Genomic DNA, 19,519 nt, shown 5'->3' with positions numbered 1-19,519 from the left:
CCTGCTTCTTCCTCTCCCACTCCCCCTGCTTGTGTTCCCTCTCTCACTGGCTGTCTCTATCTCTGTGGAATAAATAAATAAAATCTTAAAAAAAAAAAAAGCGTAGGGGGTGGTTATGGAACTTGATGCCTCCTCTTCTTATCCCAAGTCTCTGGCCTGAGGCCCCCGCCCTTAATAGTTTGGAAGAATATTGGAGTCTGGATGGGAGGAGGGGAGGAAAAGAGGGAGCCAGAGCCAGGGGACAAAGGTTGGGAGGGGTCTGGGTTCCACAAGGGAACCACTTCTTACTTCCCTGCCAAGACGGGGCTGGGTGGAGCCAATATTTTAGAAATAACTAATGAAGACTGCCCCTCTGATAAACAGGCAGAGAATTCCCTGTGGGGCTAATCGGGGCTTGGAGGATTTGGTGCCTGGGAGGTGAATCGGCACCAGGGTTCACTCACCAGTCAGGAATGAGAAACACTGGCTCCTGAGGAGAGAGGCTGCCATTTGAGGGGGACAGGTAGGAGTTGGCTGGGAAGCCTGGGGGTGTGGCCTGATATGCAAACTACGAAGCCATTAGTGATTTCTCCTCCCCCTCCCACCCAGACCACGCTGTCAGGTAGGTGCTTTCCATCTTTCTCATAGTTCCTTTTGTTTGTTTCAAAAAAAAAAAAAAACCACAAATTCACTGCACTCTGTAATTGTCTTACTTGTTTTCTCGTTTATTTGCTTCCCTTTCTAGAAGCTAAACTCCAGGAGAACAGGGATCTAGTTTCTCTTGTTCCCTGCTCTAGTCTGAGAGTCTAGTACAGTGCCTGATACACACACACGTGTACATGTATACATATATACATCAGGCACTGCACTAGATTGTGTCTATCTATACATACACACACATATCAGGCAAGATATATATAGATATATAGATATATCATAGGGATTCAATAAATATTTGTCAGATGAATGAATGGACCCAGATGGAAGGAAACATCCTCATCACGATGCTTCTCCGTGGGAAAGCGGGTGGACAGGGCAGTCTGATCCTCGTTCCTGGGTTGCGTCTCTTGTTCCATGCTTGTGTCACAGACACCTGGCCTCCAAGGCACATTGTCAGCACTAGGAGCCTTTGCCCCAGATGCAGCCCTTGGGCAACAGCCCCTGTCCTGGGCTCAGGCTTAAGGTGGTGGCTGTGGGGAAGGGGCTCCTGGAATTCCTTAGAGATGGATTTATGCGGGGGGGCCGGGGGGGAATCACAAAAGTCTAGAAGGGAGGATGAGGCCTCAACAGCAGAGGGGCTGAAGGGGACTGTACATTTGAGAAATATTTAGGAGGCAAATCAAGCAGGGCAGGTGATTGATTGGTTATTGAAGGGAAGAAAATCGGGGCACCAAGAATGATTCTAAGGCTTAAAAGAATTAGTGCCACAATCATCTCTTTCTGGCGGTAGGTTCTTCCAGTCTAAAGGGACAGAAACGGCCGCCAGCCTCCTCTGCCGCCCCATCCAACTCATTCAGGACTTCGGGCGACTCTCGCAGGCACCGCCTCCCGCGGCGCCCTCTGAGGGACACGGTCCCTACGCTGAAGGGGCGCAGGTCTGGTCTTGGAGACAGACACTCTCTGAGCACTGCCGGCCACCGGATAAGGGATGATCTGGGGCCGCGTGGGACGAGGTCGGAGGAGTCTTCCCCGGGGAGACCTCTAAGCACGGTCTCCAGGAAGAACAGGTGTCTGCCGGGGTGGAAGGAAGTGGGCAAAGCGAATGAGGGCTGGAGGTAAAGCACAAGGAAGGGTAATAAGACAAAGAAATAAGAAAGAGGGCTGTCGAGCGGCTGGAGCACGGGGGTGTGAGCGCAGGGACCGGTGTGGGACGCGCCAGACTGGGCGGCGCGTTGAAACCATCCTGGGGTTTGGATTCATCTCCCAGCTCCCTGGAAAGCACAACACAGTCCTAACTCCCAGTCCAGCGTGCGCAGCCGGCAACCCCCGCGGAAGCGGAGGGATGGGGTGTCCCCAGCTAGGGACCTCGAAGTCTCTGTATGCGAATTCCTGGGAACTGAGATTTGGGGCAGAACCATTCTTGGGAGGTGGAGAGGGGAGGAGTGGCCCTGCACTCGGAACCCGAGCCCACGGAACCTGCTGGAACCGCCGCTCGACTCTTCTCCTCATTCTGATTTTTGCGCTCTGCTTCTCCACCAAGAGTTCCACTCACACGCGACCCGCAGTCCCGGGCCCCACTGGCAGCTCCCGGCCGCCCACTCCCGCGCGTGGTACGGCCCGCGGGCGCCCACTCCGGGCGCTGGTTATAAAGGCCCGGCGGCTGCAGCCGACTGCGGACTCAAGATGCGTCCTAAGGGGTCGGGGCCCGGCTACGTGAGGCACCGGTTCAGACCCCGGGATCCGGCGGGAGTCAGCCTCGCACCCCCACTCGCAGCCAATCCCACTCCAGAGCCCTCTGCACAGGTGGCACCCGCCCCTGCGCGGGCACCCGCGGCCAGACAGGGAGCAGGATCCAGATCCCCATCCGTCTCGGGACGCCCAGCCGGAGCTCGCGCGACCTCCAAGGCTGGATCGGCGACAGGACCCCCACGCGCATCCGCATTCTCAGTCGCCCAGGGGAATGCCCAGTCCGTGCACGGCAACTCGGATGCGCCACGGACCCGCTTCATGTTCCAGGGGCCCGTTGGTCCCCGGGCCACTGGCCTGGGGACTGGAAAGGCGGCGGGCATCTGGAAGACGCCGGCCGCCTACATCGGCCGTCGGCCTGGGGTGTCTGGCCCGGAGCGCGCAGCCTTTATCCGGGAGCTGGAGGAAGGTAAACCGGATCCCCGGAACCCCAGAGCGGGTGGGACGTAGGCATTTCCGTGGAGAAGGGGGCCCGGTCGGCTCCGGGCGCCCCGCCCCCATTGGCATTCAGTCTTCTTGCTCTATCCACTTGCGATGTCACTGTCTGCGGTGCCTCTCCGGTCCCCTCTTGCCCATCTCCTCCCTCCTGTCGTCTCCTGATCGTTGTCGGGGGGGGGGTCAAGGTCCGGGGGGGGTCAAGGTCCAGGTGCTCTGAGCGCCCGTTGCTCCACAGATCTGCACACTCTCGGGGCACCCGTCCCCAGGCTACCACAGAGCCAGGAGAGGGGCGGGGGCTGCGAGAGGGCGCTGCCCCGAGCCTGCGCTGGCCCGCGGCGCCCGCGCAGGGGAGGTGGGTGGGCGGAGGGGTTGGTTTTGTCAACCTTTTAGCTGCTGGAGTCAAAGCGGTGCTTTTCCCCAGCCTAGGGATGGGCGGGGCCTCAGGTTTCTTCCCCTCGTAGCCTCTCCTGGGTAGCGCGAGATCTCCGGATTGGGTCTAGAGCTCAAGGGCCCCCCTACTGCAGTGCTGGAAAAGTCTCTGCCTTCCCTCCACACGCAACAGGTGCGGGGTGGGTGACTGTGTCTGTTTTATGACCCACGAGGCTCCCATGAGTCGGCCAAGGCTGCCCTCTGGGTAAGGCGTAATGAGTCAGTATCTAGCCGCCTCCATTCTCCTAGGCACCAGGGACCCAGGCGGCCGAGAACTCAGTTCCACCTGAGCTTGGAGGACTGGGATCCTTCACCTCACCCAGGCCCCTCCAGAACAAAAAAAGAGTCTAGTTGGCCCTGGGAGCAGGGAATGGAGCGCTGTACTGGGGTGTGTGTGGAGAGGGTATTGGGGGCAGGAAAGGAGCTCAATCTTCTCCTGCCTTGTCGCTGACTCTTGTTGCTGAGGGAGAACTGGGGATAGGGCAGGAAACAGTGGGATGTGGGGTGGGATATGCCCCCCCTTTTCCTGATTCCGTCGTACTACCTGCTTTTGCAGCGCTGTGCCCTGACCGACCCCCGCCAGTCAAGATCACCCAAGAAGATGTCAAACTGATGTTAAATCTTCTAGAGGAGGTGTGTACTGCCTTCCTGGGGCAGCCTGGGCCTTCGAGGGGCCTCTGTTTGAATTCTGCCCGGAGGAGTAGGAGTCCTGTCCGTTCCCTGCTTGACTATTTCCCTGGGGGTCAGGCTGGGGGTCTCTTTTATGGAAGGCAGGTGTATGTGGGATGTCCAGGCTGAAACTGCTCTTAGAGCCAGTTTTCCTCTTTCCTGAGCAGGAAACTGAGTCAGGCCCCACAGTGGTTTGATGGCAGACTCTTTTCTAGTACCCTGGAAAACTAGGGTGTGGAAGGGTTTCCCTTAGTGGCCTAGCTTCCCTTGGAGCCCTGTGTACTCTCTAGCTTCTCCCATCTGTCTGGGAGATCCCAGAAAACAGGAAAGTATTCCCCATGGACGGGGGTCCTTCCGCAGAGGGAGCGGGACCTCCATATGGCGGCTCGCATTGGCCAGTCCCTGGCGAAACGGAACAGTGTTCTGATGGAGGAGAACAGCAAGCTGGAAGCCATGCTGGGCTCAGCCAGGGAGGAGGTAACCGGCTGGGACGAGGGGCGGGGGGTGTGCCATCTCAGACCTACCTCCGTCCCCCTCGTGCCAGGACCTGTGCCTGCCCCTGCCTGCCTTCCCACAGGGATCCTCTCCCCCCCACTGGCAGATTTTACACCTCAGACACCAGGTGAGCTTGCGAGATGATCTCCTCCAGCTCTACTCCGACTCGGATGAGGACGAAGAGGAGGAGGGAGAGGAGGAGGAGGAGGAGGAGGAAGAGGAGGAGGAGGAGGAGGAGGAGGAAGAGTGGCAGCGTGATCATCTCTATGGAGCCTCTGAGCCGTGAGTGTCCTGCCTTTTCACCGGGGCCATCCCGGCTCTGTGCCTCAGTTTCCCTATTTGCAAACTGCAACACACCCGGTGCACCTGCCAGCAGGGTTGCTGGGGCTAAATGAGACCACCCCACAGAGCCTGGGTGGGCAAATCCTGGGTGGGCTGGGACCCGGGTCCCCCACCCCTGTGCCCTGATGCCCTTCGCTCCCGCTGCTAGGACTTCTGTGTGGGAGTCAAGGCACCAGTGCCCGCAGCTGGAAACCCTGCAGGAGCAGCTGCAGCAGCTGCAGGCGGAGAACGAGCAGCTGAGAGAGGAGGTGAGGCTGTGGCAAGAGGGGGTGCACACAGGCAGGGGCTGTTGGCTCCCCTGCCGCTTCCTCTCCCCTCCCTGCAGGCCCCTTACCTGGACGCTTCCTCTCCCCTCCCTGCGGGCCTCTCCCCTCCCTGCAGGCCTCTCCCCTGCTGCTTCCTCTCTCCCTCCCTGCAGGCCTCTCACGTGGATGCTTCCTCCCCCCCTCCCCGCAGGCCTCTCACTTGCCCCCATAGGCCTCTCACCTGCCGCCTCCTCCCCCCTCCCCATAGGCCTCTCACCTGCCGCCTCCTCCCCCTTCCCTGCAGGCCTCTCACCTGGACGCCGTTGAGGAGGAGGAGCAGAAGCTCATCCTGGATTGTGTGGAGCAGTTTTGTACGTGAAGCTGTAACCTGAGGGGAGCTGAGGGGAGAGCTCNTTGTACGTGAAGCTGTAACCTGAGGGGAGCTGAGGGGAGAGCTCAGAACTCACAGCCTGGAGACCTGAGTTTGAGTCCCAGCTCTGGCACTTCCTAGCTGTGTGAGCTTGGACGAGTTCCTTGACCTCTCTGAAACTTCATCTTTATAACGGGGTGCAGAGCTCTCCAGAGCGCAGCAGACCCGTGCTCTGTGCATGCTGTGAAGAGCTGTGCAGAAACCGTGGGGCCCCTCTAAGCCTGTTTCCTTTTGTCATTTGCCGCTGAGCTCCTGCTGCCCCTGCCCCGCAGGTCTGACCTTCCTTCCCTCTGGGCTCCCCAGCTCCCCAAAGGGCCAGGCCCCTGGCATAGGAGCTGGTCCCCAAGTTCGGTTGCTTCCACCTCCTAAGAAAGGCTCAAGTCTCTTTCCTCCTCCTCATGCCCCTGTCTCAAGCCCAGGCCCGGTCCTAGCTGGTCTCCCTTCCTGTACTGCTGTCTTTCCAGGTCCTTCTGCACACAGCCCAAAAAAGTTTTCTAAAACCAAATCTGACCATGTCATCCTCTGTCTAAAAGCCTGAGCTTCCCATGGGCCAAAGGGAAACCTCAGCCCCCTACCCCAGCCCCTGTGATCTGGTGCTGCCCAGATCCTGTGTCCTCCCTGCAGGGTCTCGTGATTGGCTCTGGGCTCCTCCATGCCCTGTCTGGTCCTCATTTGCCCTTCTTGGCCTGGCCAAGTCCCACTTGCCCTGCAGAGGTCCTAGCTTTGCAGACCGTGTAAGGCAGGACCGGGTGCCGCCGCTGTCACCCCCAGTGCGCCCTTTATACGCGGTCCGTCCTAGCCCAGAGTAGGCCCTGGTGGGATTTCCTTGCCCATCAGTGTCCCCGCTAGATGTGAGCTCTGTGTGTGCCTGGACCAGGTCTCGTAGACCGCTCACCCAGGGCTTTGCAAACATTTATTGGCATGAAGACCCAGGGAGGAACGCGAAGTCCTGGGAACCCAGGGTCCCTTGCGCGAGCTGAGGGGTGGGGCGGACAGAGGCATCGGGAGGGCCGGACTGGTCCCCAAAGGCCAGGCAGCCAGCGCTGACTTGCCCCGCTTCCCCCCAGCCGAGGCCAGCCAGCAGATGGCCGAGCTGTCGGAGGTGCTGGCGCTCAGGATGGAGACCCACGACCAGCAGCGGAGGGAGGTCACCCAGCTGCGGACCCAGGTCCTGACGCTGCAGCGGTGCTGCCAGACGGTGCGTCCGTCCGGGTGTGTGCAGGGCTCCCTCCTCCGGTCCCGGCCCTGGCCCACGGACCCTGAGCCCCCTCCTCCCTGCCCTCACCTCACGGAGCCCTGGGCTGGGCCAGGCCCCGGCCCCTCTGTGTGGTGGAGGCAGAGACGGAGGAGATCTCGGAGAGCATCCTGTTCTGCCCCCTCGTTGTCCCAGGGAGGGGACCCAGGCCCAGAGAGGGTCACGGAGTGTTCTAGGACGCCTCATGCCATGTGACCTCTTGCTTCAAGAGTTGCTAGAGGCTCAGGCGTGGGCCTGGGAAGACTTGCTGGTGGTGGTGGGGAGGCCTCGGCTGGGGCTGACCGGTCTCGGTCCTTCCAGTACGGAGCCGAGACGGAGAAGGTGAAGCAGCAGCTGGCGTTGGAGAAGGAAATCCAGATGCGGCTCCAGGATGAGGTGAAGCCCCCCCCCCCCAGCTCCTGCCCGGGAGAGAGCCTGGCCCAGAGCCGGGAACTCAAGGCCCTCGCTCAGCTGGCTGACTGTCCTGGGAGGGCGAGCTCCTTGAGCAGGCTCTGGGTCTGTCCGTTTGCACAGCCTTGGTGTCTGGCTTGGGGCCTGGCAGGTGGCAGCTCAGTTGGGGTCTGAGTGGAGTAGAGTCCAGGGACCTGCCTGGGGGCACACTGCACATCATTATGTGGGTCGAGAGCCTGGGCCTTGTGCCTCTTAGCCCAGGCTTCCCAGTATCCCAGCACAGGGGAGAGGGTGGGCAAAGTGTGCCGGGCGGGTGTGCCTGGGTCTCCACAGAACCTGCAGGTGGCTTCCCAGCTGCAGGACCTGCGGGAGAAGTTCACAGAGCGTGAGGGCGAGCTGACCGAGGCCCAGGAGGAGGTGGAGACCCTCCGCCGGCGAGCCCCTGTGTCCACTGGCCCAGTCACCCACTACACATACACTGTACCCCTGGTGAGGACCCCCGGCTGCTCACCTTCTGCCCTCTGTGTGCCCGTGCCTCAGCGCTACTGGCTGATTTCCATCCCCTGTCCCTCTCTGTCCCTGGAAGTAGGGGCTGGAGTTCTGTGGGGATCCCCTGCTAATATCCACCTCTCCACCCAGGAGGCCCTTCCTGGTTTCCAGGAGACCCTGGCGGAGGAGCTCAGAATGTCTATGAGGAGGATTATCTCAGACCCTGTGTTTTTTATGGAAAGGTGTGCTGCTGGGACCCCCAGGCCATTGCCTGACCCACACTCACCTTCCCCGAGTATGGAGGGGGTTTACTTCTGACTTTCCTTCACTCACGGCACCCCTCGCACCCCTCATTAGCTGCCCCGGCCCCTCCCCCTCACCACCCTTTTCTCTGTCCACGTGGTGTATGAGCCCCTCATTTCTCCCTGGGATTTTTTCCATGTTGGGGTCCCAGGGACTTTGCAGTTTCGGCTAATGTTGCCTTGGGACAATGATGGCCCTTTTCTCTGTTGAAGGAATCACAGAACGACTACAGAGGAGATGTCACATCTGGGGTAAGCTGGCCGGGGTCTCCCCCATCACCAACCGTCACTTTTAGCAGCCAGACAACCACCCGTGACCCTATCACCCTGGAAAAGGCCCTGCTCTCTTGGCTGGCTGGGCTGAGGTGTTCTGGGAAGGGGCTGCCCCTTTTTCCTTCCGACTTGCCCCATAGTTGGCCATCTGACTTAGGCTGTTCAGGTGGGGACTGAAGCCTTCCCTTCACCTCACCAGGGACTGAGAGGAGAATGGGCACTGGCCCAGGAGCTGGGAACATCTGGGACTTGGGTCCCTGCTTGATCCCTTTATTGGCTGTGTGTCCTTGGGCAAGTCGTTTGACCTGTCTGAGCCTTACTGAAATAGCAACTAGCTGTGGGCAGGGCTGTGAAGATTAAATAATGGGAGGAATATTATCCTTGCTGCTCTGGGTTGTGCACGGGGCGGGGGGGGGNGGGGGGGGGGGGGGGGGGGGGGTGGTACCAGGGGAAGGCGGGGCTTGTGCAGTGTGGGTGACCATTCTCCCTCCTTCTTACCTGGTGCCCGGGCTGGGTGTTTGAAGCCTTGAGGCTGGTACCCAGCTTCCCTTTCGCCTGGCTGGCACTGACGCGGGGAGTAGCGGTAGGGCCTTGTGGGTAGACTGGGGCAGAGAGCAGGAAAGCTGCTCAGCCCTGGTGGCTGGAGAAGTCCCAGGGGAGCGGAAGGAGGGGGCTGGGCGCTCTGGCTGGGGCTGGCTTTCAGGGCAGAAAGACTCTGCTCTCTCCCTGCCCAGGTACAAGCTGTGCTGCAATGAGGCCCGAGAGCAGGACCGCGGGTTCGAGGCTGAGAAGGGTTTAATGACGGCGGAGGATTTTGTGGCAGAACATTTTGTGCCTTCGGAGGAGTTGGGGGCCACAGAAGAGGGTGTGCCATCCGAGGAGGGGTTGACAGAAGAGGCAGAGGAGGCTGAGGCCTGGGAGGAGGTGGAGCCGGAGCTGGAGGAGGTGACGCAGACGAACGCAGTGCCCTCAACCCTGGAGGCTGGCGGCGCGGGCCCCTCTCACCTAAGCATGAAGCGTGTCCTCCAGCAGCTGGCTAACTGGCAGGACTTGGGGTACAGGCGGCAGCTGAGGCAGAAGACGCTCCAGAAAGGTGCGTGCTCCCGCGGGGGCCTCGCTCTGGCCAACCGGACAAGGACAAGCTGCAGATCATCAAGCCGATGAAAGGTGAGGGTAGCTGAGCCCTCCAAGTGCTCACTTACCGCACTCTGGCCCCACCCAGTGTGCTGATTTGCATGGGCTTTGCATGTCATTTGCATAGGCATCTCTGGGATCCCTCAAGCAGGAACTGTGGCCCCGGTGTTCATTTATGTGGAATTTGTGTAAGATTCCAGAGCTCTACCCCCTGTTCTGGAGGGCTGGGCTGGGAGTTAAGACTGCCGCCCTCCATTGCACCTTAGCTGCCTGTCTCTGCTGCCCCCTTCCCCTGTCCCCACTCCACCTCTCCCATCCCCAAGGCTCCCCAACCCTACAGCAGTGGCAGCAGCAGGCCAAAACAATGTGGGGGGCGGGATCAGAGAGCGACAGCCTGGGGTGCTGACCCAGGACTTTCAGAGACTGGAGGAGGACAGGGCCAACCACCCTCCCAGGGCCTGGGAGGGAGAGGGGGGTGTTCTGGGGCCATCCAGGCCATTGGGACAAAGGCCTCTGCCAGCAAGGGTTACAGTCTGACCAGTCCCCTGGGTGAGTCTGAAGATGAGCTAGGGTCTCCTGCAGAGTGGGGGAGTGGGTCAGGGTCTTCTCTCCCTAGCTAGAAACCCCCAGGTTTGGGGAGCTAAACCTGCTTAGTGTGTGAGTCCTGCCTTCAAGGAGCTCCCAGGGATACCAAAGGTGGTTCAGTGACTCACATTGTTTCCTTTAATTCTCACACCCCATAGGGAGGAGTTCCTATGGCCCTTTGTTAGGTGAGAACAGAGCTAAAGTAACTCAGCGGGAGTGGATCTGAGCCTGTTCTCCTCACTACTACGCCATAATAGCCATAATGACGTTCCTGGCCTATCTCTCCCGTCTGACCCCGTCCTGGTGCCTGCCTCGTCTGCTCTCAGCTGTGAAAGTTAGAGCCCGTTGCTAGTCTCACCATCATAGGTGGCCCGCCCTCACTCTGATGGCCCTTTGGTCACCCACAGCCTCATCAGGGTTGCCATGGAAGGTTGTGCAGTTTGTATACTGAACAGTGACCTCTGTGGCCGGCCAGGGCAGCCTGCACAGCAGTCAGTCGTGGCCATCTTTCTGACATAGCCGACAAGGCCTCAGCCCCTGCCCACCAATTCACATCCACTCCCCTTCTCTTCCAGGCTTTGCTGTGTCCCAGCAGCCTGCAGAGGCCCCACAGACAGCCTGAGGTCCCACCTGCCCCAGAAACCTCCTTCCCATCCTTCCAAACAGGACCCTCCGGTGTCACCGGCCACCTTCTGTCCTGATGAACCTGGGCTGGGACTTGAGGACCCAAGCCTCCACGCTTTTCTGAGATAGGGGACCCCGGCCCTCGCTCTGCAGCTGGTGCAAAAGCTGTGGCAGCTGGGCCCGGAGTCACGTGCTAGCCTAGGGGGCGGTGGAAGCCCCGGGGGAAGCCTGTCAGCAGCCAGACCTGGCTCTGAGCTGGGCTGGGGCTGGGGCTCGGGCCCTGGTGAGGGAAGGTGTTCTGATGACCCCCCTAACAACATGCTCCTGACCCCCAAGTTAAAGGTGGCTCCCGAGTCCTTGCTGACACTAGGGACCTGGCCCTCTTCCTCCATTCTTGGCCCCTTCTTCTCAGTCCCTCACTACTGTTGGTAACCAGGAGTGTCTCTATGGGTGGATGAGGGGTCCCTCTGTCCACTGGGGGCCTCCTCCCCACCTCCCTGCCTGCGGCCCTTGAGTGTCCAGGCTCCCCGCCCCAGTCACTCCCTCCCTGCTGTCCTTCCTGCAGCGCCCCTTGTTTCTTCATTCTGGCTGTCCTGCCCTTCCCCACTCTTTACTCCTAAACAGCCGGAGTCTGGGGCTCAGGACCTCCGTCGGCCTGGGCCTGCTCCCTGCTCTGCTGCTCGCTCTTCTGTTCTTCTGTTGTGTGTCAGCCTGTACCCCTGCCGCTGCAGGAAATAAAGGACGTGTGTGCTACCTGGCCTGGACTCCCGCATCTTTCTCTGCGAGTGTGTGCACATGCGTGTGTGTGTGCGCACGCACGCATGTGTGTGTGTGCGTGCATGCGTGTGTGCGTGCGTGCTCATGCATGCAGCTTTGCTGGGGCAAGGTTGTGGAGAGACGATGGGCTCCAATACTGAATCACGTGCCACGGGCTTTTGTTAATACATCATGTAGTCACATTCACACCCCCGTGGAGTGGTAGGTGACCTGATAAACGGTTGTTGGAGGGTGAAACAGGCCCAGGCAGGTTAAGTGACCCTCCCAAGGGTCTAAGAGTTAGCTGCGGAACTGGGATGTGAACCCAAGCCCTCGGGCCTCCGGAGCTGTGCTCAGACAGACCCCCTTCCTTATTCGTCTGCTCCAGGGATTCTGGCCCGGAGCCCTGGCTGCGAAGGGTAAGGCATGGGCTAGAGTCACCCACTGTCTTAGGCAGAGGTCCCTCAGACCTGGGGTCAGATCTGCAACAGCATTTGAAAACAAGTTGTTTGGAAGCTGGTCCAGGAAGCGCTCCTGGGGGAGGTGGGGAATTGAGAAGGAAGGAAGCTAAAGGGTGTGCTAGGCACTGAGGTTTAATCCTACTGGGGAACTCTGGGAAGAAGTGTAGCCCTTTGCAACTCGGCTGGTCTGTGGACCAGAGTCATCGGCATCTCCTGGGAGCTTGTCAGAAATGCAGATTCTCAGGTCCCTCCCCAGACCTATAGAGTCAGGACCTGCGTGGTCACAGGACCCCGGGGACTGTACATGCATGGTAAAGTTCGGGAACCAGTGAGATGGAGCCCATCTCAGTTATGCCACCCAGGGGGTGGGGGAAGCTGGGCACGCATCGCCCTGCTGACATTTGTCACTGACAGTCTTGGGCATTAACGTTGCACTCTGTGCCCCATGCATGGGTAAGGAAAAGCCTCCTGGCAGAGAACTTTTTTTTTTTTTAAGATTTATTTATTTATTTTAGAGAGAGAGAGCAGGGGGAGGGGCAGAGAGAGAGAGAAGCAGACTCTCTGCTGAGGGCAGAGTCTGATGACAGTGGAAACCAAGAGTCAGATGCCTAACTGACTGAGCCACCCAGGCGCCCCAAGAATATGGAGGCTTCTCGTGGAGCATGGACAGCACATGCTGGAATGGATATTTTTAAGTGGTTACACTTCATGTGTGTACGTATGTAGTAGCATCCGTGCCCAGCACGGAGCCCAGTGTGGGGCTTGAACTCACGACATGGAGATCAAGAGGGGCCTGCTCTGCTGACTGAGCTGCCATGCACTGTCTCTTTCACGTGGGTGGAGGCGTGATGGCCTCTGGGGTCCTCTGGCGCGGCGGCTCAGGCCCTGCACACAACAGCTTTTGAAACATCTGGGTGTGCCTCCTTCCCCAGCGTGCAATTACAATGATAAATGGCAACTTCTGAGAACTGGTGCAGATTTGTAAACCAGGCAACGGATCATGGTTTTCCATTTCGGCAGCGGACATCAGCCTTGGGCTCCTTTGCTCTTGATCCGTTCTCCTTGCATAAGGCAAACAGTGCCCTTCTTGGCCACCCATAGATCTCGAGTTTGGGAGCACCGTGGCCTGAGCCACGGCCGCCAATCCTGCAAACCCTGCTAATTAGGTCCACCTTGCGTCTGATGGTTAAGTGCTGCCACCTGCTCCCCTCTGTCCTGCAGTCCTGTCATCCCCACTGACACTCAGTAGCCCAGGCCCATAGCAGCATCTCCTACCTCACCCCAGCCGGCTTCCTTGTCCTCACTAACACGTTCCTTCCGTCCTCCGGGAAAGGACTGTTCTTTGGACACTTGCAGGGACCGTGATCATGTGGTGGCGGCTCCGTCCCACACGGCAGCTCATTCTATCGTGCCTACCCGTCTTCTGGCTCCTTCCTCGGTCCTCTGCTGGGGTGGTTCGGGCGCTTGCCTTCACCTGCTATGGACTTTCAGGGAGTCACTCCCAGCAAGGCTTTAGGACCGGCTCCACGTGTCCTTGCCAGGAGCGGAAAGCCTGAGTCATGGGAGACTGTCCTCCTCTCCGGTATCAACAAACTGCCTATCCAGTCGCTCCGCCATTCTCCAGCCTGCCTCCCTGGTCTGCCGGCCTTGAAAATCCCCTCCTGTGGGTGCTCTCCTGGTTCCGGCCCTTTCCTGGCTTATTCAGGTCCTGCAGTATTCTGGGTGAATAATCCCTTCCCCCCATGTTTGGGACGGTGCTGCTGCACACCGCAAGACTGGACCCTAGTTTTTGGCATGGAAGCCCCGAAGGGAGGTGGGGGAGATCTTGAGAAGCATCACTTTGCAAGGCCTGTGCCTCAAGGAGACCCTGGCACGGTCTCCAGGGAAGGGGAAGCTGCTTTCTTCTGGCAAGGGGGAGGCACTTCCTCCAGCCCAGAAAGTTCCTGGAAACCTGGGAGTTCAAAATTCGTTAGGGCATCTTCTCAAATCTCCCACGCAAGGTGTCATGGTCCCATGCCTTTCATTCTAGGACTCTGACCAGGGGAGACTTGCTGGGGTTCCAATGTCAGCTTCCTTTGTTATCTCACCACTTACATTTGGGGATCTTGGGCTTGAGTTAATGGTTGGCTGACCTGAGCCTAACATTTTCTTCCTTCAGAGATTCTCTGATGGTTAGTGGTAGCCAAAGAACACTGCAGCCATCGTCATCATCGCTCTTCTGTCTCAAATGCTGAGGCCATCGGCTCCATCCTCGTACCCCATGCCGGTGGACCAGCGACGAGAATCGTAGTAAGGCTGTGGCCACAACACTCCAGGAGTTATCAGCACCCTGCTTGATACTAGCAGTTGTCTGGCTAGCGAAGGGTCAAATTCCAGAATCCCAAGATGGCAGTGTTGCTTTCTACAACCCTTCTAGGACCAAGCGTTTTCAGATGAGTCTCCCTGCCCAGAGACAGACTTGGAAATAAGGATTTGAGTGCAAGTAGTTTATTTGGGTGGTGATCCCAAGGAACACCAGTGGGAGCGTGAGTGTGCGACACAGGGGAGGGAGGCCCGTCACCAAAGGATGTCCTCGAGCAGATTCCTGCTGTGGGTAAGTGGGGCTCAGTCCCGCTGGGGAATTCTGGGAGACAGAGCTGAATACACCTCAGCGTTACCCCGCCCGAGGGTGAGGGAGCCGGAGTAGTGATGCTCCTGGTCTCACCTGTCACGGACTCAGAGCTGCTTCTGGAGGCACTAACTGCAGCGTTTGCCTCCTGCCTTGCACTCGGAACCCCCCGGGGAACGGTAGCACGTGCTTGTGGAAGGATGCTGCTGACAGGCAGAGAGCTATGAGGGAATATGGGTGAAACATCAGCAGAGCCTGTGCCGGCCACTCACCTGCCCATCTGGCGAATATTTTTGGATACCTCCTGTTCTTGGAACCGGGGACACAGCAGGGAAGAGGGACACGTGGTCCCCACTCTTACAGAGGTGCCCTTCTAACTGGGGAGGTGGGCAATAAGCTAGTTAATGAGACAAGGACAGGGCGCAGTGCCAGGGACTCTGGGGCCCTCGGGGGCGGTTAGAGAGTACTGGGCACCGCATACGAAGCAGGAGGAGCAGAACCTGTGGGTCTCTCAGAAGAGGCATGTCAGCCAGGACCCCAAGGAGAAAAAGGGGAGCCAGCCATGTGGGTGCCTGGGAAAAGCCTTCGGGGCACAGGAACGGTGAGGACAAATGTTCTGAGCAGGACCAAGCACGGCGCGTTTGTGTAAGGAAAGGGGAGGAAGGAACGTGGCACCTGCTGGGAGGATGGCAGGGCGGACTTAGGGCTTTGGCCAGGAGTTTAGGTCTTATTCTAAGTGTGACAGGAAGCATTGGAGGGTTAGAACCTGGAGTGGCACAATTTGATTTATCTTTTAGAAAGTGGACTCTGGTTGTGACCCCACCACCACTTTCCACCTGCACGAGTGGATTCGGGGTCTGTGTGAGGCTCTGGGGACACCCAGAAGACAGAGTCATGGTCCCTGCCCCCAGGAGAATGCTCCGTTCTCCCCGCTGCCTCAACCCTGTCCCCACCAGCTCCCCTCTCCTGCCCCACACTTGACACAACGGGATCCACTGGAAGCTAGTTTATTTGGAGTGGTTTGTCATGGGGCTGGGGTGGGCTGAGAGATGGCTCGGCGCTGAAGCTCCGTGCTAGGGATGTCGGTCCCCTTCCTCAGCGCTGCGGCGGCCGAAGTCCATCCATCCGTACGCTGCTTCTTCCTCCTCCACCCACGGTCCCTGCTTCTTGGACAGGTCTGAGGGGCAGAGGGCAGAGAGGATGTGAGGCTATGGGAAGGACCTCTAGCCGCTGGAAACCAAGGCCGGGGGCCAAGCCTGGCTAGGCGAGACAAGCAGGGACGGCTGTCACAGCTCCTACCTGCCACCAGCTGTGGGGGGCCCTGGAGCCCTAGCTGCCTTCGCTGGTGAGGGGCTGAACCCAGCCGGTCCAGCCAGCTATCTGGGCCCCTATTTGCCCCTGGACCCGAGGGTGCATCCTGCAGCTGGGAGCGGGGCTTCCAAGAAGCTTCGGAGAAGGTGGCCAGAGCCAGTGCCAGGACCAGAACGTACACACACAGTCGCTGCATCTTGTCTGCAAAAGAAAGAGGAGCAGAGCTGAAAGACGCTGCTGTCCAGGCACCCAAAGGCAGGGGCCCGGACCGGATGGACTCCCTGCAGGCAGGTAATTCAAAGTGAGCTTTTCAGTAGGAATACCAAAGGGCACAGAGAGACGGGCCCCGTATCTCTGTGGAGACCGCCAGCGTTTTCACTGTGTGGTTGGGTCCCCCTGTTTCTGCATCACCCATGGAGTGAAGCTTCTCCCGCCATTTTTGCTTAACTGGGGAATATCCTGTGATTGTAGTTAAATGGTTAAAAATGAAGCTGTGACCATTTGCACCTGTGTGTCGGGACCTGAGTTCGGGGGAGGCCATAACACAGAAATAAACTGGATACTCAAATGAATCTAAAATTCAAATCTAAAATTCTAGGCTCAGCATTGGTGTTCTTCCAGCCTCATTATTCTGATTGGCTTTACTTTCCAGGGACACATTTATATTAATAAAATACTACTCTTATCTGTTTCTCATAGTGGGATTCTCTGTTAGAGTTCCTTTGGAAGAGAAAGGGTTCTTGTTACTAAAGAAACAAGGTAGAAAAACCAGTGATCTAGAGCTAGGCTGGCCCACACGAACCACGTGGATTGTCCGATGTGGCAGCTGCTAGCCACATGTGGTTCTTCACATTTAAATTAATTAACATTAAAAATTCCTCCCCCAGGCTAGCCACCTTTCCAGTGCACCTGTGGCTGGTGGCTACCATATTGGACGGTGCAGATACAGACCCCATCATCATGGAAAGTTCTTTCAGACAGCGCTGGTCCAGGAAAGAGCTTGAGATGGGATCCAGAAGCCCTGGGTTCCAGTTCCAGCCCTTCCCAATAATTTGTGGGACTTTGGCAAATCACATTCTTCTGGGACTCAGTTTGTTCACCCAAGAGATGGGAGAATAACCCTTGTCTTTCTCACCTCTCAGGACTGGGGTGAGCATGGAGTAAGAGGGTTGAAGCAGCAGGTTGGCTCAAAGGAGAGGGTTGGGAATGCCAGGGTGGGTTCTAGAGCTGAGACCTAGTCTGGCCCTGAGCTAAGAGAAGGGGGGCAGCCCTGGAGATACCGAGGTGTGAGCCTGGTACCTTGATGCAGGAGGTCGCCCCATCAACCCTCTTCCCCTGCCTCTGCGCTCCTGGGTACTCTCACCTGCAGAGCTGGGAGGTGAGCGATGTTGTGGCCGGCCTGGTGCCTTTCCAGTCCATGCACCACTTGGTGCCTCGGCCCTGCCTTATAAAGCCCTCAACGCCCCTCCCAAACGCCCATGGGGCCAGCCTCCACCACAGCAAGACAAAAGGGGGCAGGCACAGGTGTATCACCCCTGCCCTGCCCTACCCTGCCCTGCCATTCATTCAGTCAGTCACCACATGGGGGGAGGGAGGGAAGTTGACCTTCAGTGAGGGGCAGGGGCGGGGTCGGGGCAGGTCTTCAGCTGGGCATGAGGGCAGGCAGGAGACAGGCTCCCTGGGGTCAGGAAGAGCGCCCCCCACCCAGTCCCTGATGGTGTGCATCAGCCCTCCCACTATGTCCCCACTGAGCGGCAGGGGAAGCGGATGTACCGAATGACCTTGTATTCAGAGGAGGCGTATTTCACCGCACACTAGTGTTTGAAGAGCAGGGAGTGTGTGGATGTGGAGGGCAGTATCGATCCCCTGTCCCCTCTGCCCGGCTCTGCAAACAGGACACGAGGTGGTTATCGGGGGCAATGGGCCGTGGGCTGATGGCCCCACTCTCTCTGCCTGGGGGCTGCAGCCTGGTTACCTCCTCACCTCCCCTGCCTGGAAAACCCCGAGCATCTCCCCCTCCTTGTGCCCTCTGTGCCAGCTGGGGTTGGCTTGCAGCTCCCCTCCACATCAGGTCCGCCCTTTACCCCCTGCCTCTTGCAAACCCTCCACCCAGGGCCTATTCCTCCTGCAGTTGGAGGCTCCCTCCTTTTGTTTTCAAGGGGAGATAGCAGTCTGTGCAACGCATTCACCACTTTTCAATATAAAAATACATCTTCAAGTGGTTAGCAAGGAGACTAAAGGGTTTGCCCAAGATGTGCCAAAAAACCCAAAGAGTGTGCTTGTTGACTTATTTGATAAATTGCCACCCCCCCACCCCCCGCCGCCGACCTGCCTTGGACAGATGTAACTAGCTCTAGGCTGCTTCTGGTTTTTCCACGGTTGGCATTAGAGATTTTGCTCTTGTTCATGCATCATCAGGGCCCCTCCTTGTCTGGGGGAGTCTTGATGCCCCTTGGGCCCTGGATAAGGGGCAGTGGTACCCACGCTCACAGCCAGCCTGCTGAGAATTAACAGGTGATGGAGCAGGCAGCGAGGTGTCCATGGCAACCTGCAGCCGAATGTTCTGGTGAATAACCACTCTAATCCAGGGCAGTGCTCGGTGACTCAGCAGATGGAATTGAGTGAAAACGACAAAAGCAGTGCAGGCACTGGGGATAATGAACTGAATCCAGAATCTTAGAGATGGAAGGGGGCTTGGGGGACGGTGGTGGTGGTGTGGGGAGCAACTCTGTGTGCATGCTGGAGGAATAGAGATGTTCGCGTTACCATGGTGACGGGAAGCGATAAGCTTTCTGGGGAGCCTTAGCTGCACCAGAAGCCAGGATTTCTGCTGTGGAGGGGGTTATGCACCCCCACCCCAGCTGCCCCACTGTTCTTGGCAGGCTGGTCACACCAGGGCTGGTGACAGCAGCAAACAGAAGCGGGTACCCACTCAACAGGTGATGGTGGGTCCCTACTGACTGCGGGCACCGGTGGGCATGCAGGGAGGGCTCTGCTCAGAGTTGGGAGACAGCAGTCCTCCCAAGGCGCTCACAGTCACGAACCTGCATGATTCGCTCTCAGGGGAACCTCGTCCAATGGGAAAGGGAAGGGTTTCCTGGCCCTGCCCTTTTCCAGAGGTTGAACTTTGCAGATCTCTACTCCTCTCTGAGCTATTCTTCAAGAAATGAGGAAAATAACTTGGGTTGGGGGAGAGTCTTGTGAAGGTGATGTACATAAAGCACCACGCACTGTGTCCAGAACATCGCAAGTACCTAATTTGTTTGCACCTTCTCCCTTATCCTCTTCAGGCCTCAGTTAACCTCATCTGTGAAATGGGAATCATTCATTCCTACTTCATTGGGCTGCTGTGAAGGGGAAATGTAACAAGGTCTGTGCACACACTTTGCACACATTAGAAAGTTTCTCCTTTCCCAAGACTTAGGAGGGCAATTCCCTAAAAAGCATCATCTGTGAATCTAAGGTTTTCCCTCCTGCTGGGCATGACTTGGAGGGACACTTGTCCTGGGTTGCCACTGAAAGAGGTGGCAGGGATGGAGCCTAAGGAGGCTGGACCTCTCAGAGGCCAGCACTGACGGCAGTACAGAGGATCTGGGAACTGGTGAGGCCAGGATAGACTCCCGGCTCCAACACTGAATCTCAGGGTGACCAGAAAATCCAGTTTCTGAGTCTACCAAATTGAAGACGAGATCCCAGTCCCTGGGGCCCGGCCCCTCCCTCTCTCTGTGGCCCCTGTGCTTGTTCTCACAATAGTGACAACACTGAATGCCAGGCTCTTTGCATGAATAAATGTTGCTGCTCTTCATCGTGGTCCTTGGACGTAAGTCCTAGTGTGTTCCTATTCCACAGATGAGGAAACTGAGGCTCGCACAGGTGAGCAACCCCTGTCCTGAGTTTA

At 58.1% G+C, this 19,519-nt stretch overlaps 3 protein-coding genes across 4 annotated transcripts in view; 2 read left to right on the top strand and 1 right to left on the bottom strand.

Annotated features, from left to right (window-relative positions):
• The window catches only part of LOC117795583 (huntingtin-associated protein 1-like), a 9,093-nt gene extending 7,991 nt beyond the window's left edge, over window positions 1-1,102 (top strand). The window contains exon 9 of the mRNA XM_034640685.1: window positions 1,069-1,102. Coding sequence (XP_034496576.1) covers window positions 1,069-1,102 — 34 coding nt within the window. The remainder of the gene's footprint in view (window positions 1-1,068) is intronic.
• A 485-nt stretch (window positions 1,103-1,587) lies between these two features.
• HAP1 (huntingtin associated protein 1) lies at window positions 1,588-15,596 on the top strand. Of its 2 annotated transcripts, none has more exons than XM_034641280.1 (13): window positions 1,588-2,794; window positions 3,809-3,885; window positions 4,282-4,398; window positions 4,499-4,698; window positions 4,907-5,006; window positions 5,308-5,374; window positions 6,501-6,631; window positions 6,989-7,063; window positions 7,412-7,567; window positions 7,718-7,809; window positions 8,083-8,121; window positions 8,877-9,309; window positions 13,861-15,596. In XM_034641280.1, exons 1-12 carry the CDS (start codon window positions 2,323-2,325, stop codon window positions 9,304-9,306), a joined length of 1,956 nt encoding a protein of 651 aa, XP_034497171.1. In that variant the 5' UTR covers window positions 1,588-2,322; the 3' UTR covers window positions 9,307-9,309; window positions 13,861-15,596. The 2 variants fall into 2 exon arrangements, with proteins under 2 accessions (XP_034497171.1, XP_019658254.2); XM_019802695.2 differs by lacking the exon at window positions 13,861-15,596 and adding an exon at window positions 10,437-11,237 and having other exon boundaries at window positions 4,523-4,698.
• Window positions 15,384-17,029, bottom strand: GAST (gastrin). The gene is made up of 3 exons (XM_002922117.3): window positions 16,985-17,029; window positions 15,610-15,822; window positions 15,384-15,487 (listed from the first exon to the last, which is right to left on the bottom strand). The coding sequence occupies exons 2-3, from the start codon at window positions 15,815-15,817 to the stop codon at window positions 15,384-15,386; spliced, it is 312 nt and encodes a 103-aa protein (XP_002922163.1). The 5' UTR covers window positions 15,818-15,822; window positions 16,985-17,029.
• Between the last annotated feature and the right edge of the window lie 2,490 nt (window positions 17,030-19,519).

Source organism: Ailuropoda melanoleuca, chromosome 13 (genome assembly GCF_002007445.2).
Source record: "Ailuropoda melanoleuca isolate Jingjing chromosome 13, ASM200744v2, whole genome shotgun sequence".
Lineage (NCBI taxonomy): Eukaryota > Metazoa > Chordata > Mammalia > Carnivora > Ursidae > Ailuropoda > Ailuropoda melanoleuca.
The sequence above is the reverse complement of the archived record's forward strand: the minus strand, read 5'-3'. Positions and strand labels throughout refer to the sequence as shown.

Excerpts from the sequence above, each read along its gene's own strand:
- HAP1 (XM_034641280.1), top strand. The coding sequence starts at position 2,323 with ATGCGTCCTAAGGGGTCGGGGCCCGGCTACGTGAGGCACCGGTTCAGA. Across the intron at positions 6,632-6,988 it reads TGCAGCGGTGCTGCCAGACG|TACGGAGCCGAGACGGAGAA; the intron begins GTGCGTCCGTCC and ends CGGTCCTTCCAG. Across the intron at positions 7,064-7,411 it reads AGATGCGGCTCCAGGATGAG|AACCTGCAGGTGGCTTCCCA; the intron begins GTGAAGCCCCCC and ends GGGTCTCCACAG.
- GAST (XM_002922117.3), bottom strand. The coding sequence starts at position 15,817 with ATGCAGCGACTGTGTGTGTACGTTCTGGTCCTGGCACTGGCTCTGGCC. Across the intron at positions 15,488-15,609 it reads CCCCCCACAGCTGGTGGCAG|ACCTGTCCAAGAAGCAGGGA; the intron begins GTAGGAGCTGTG and ends TCTGCCCCTCAG.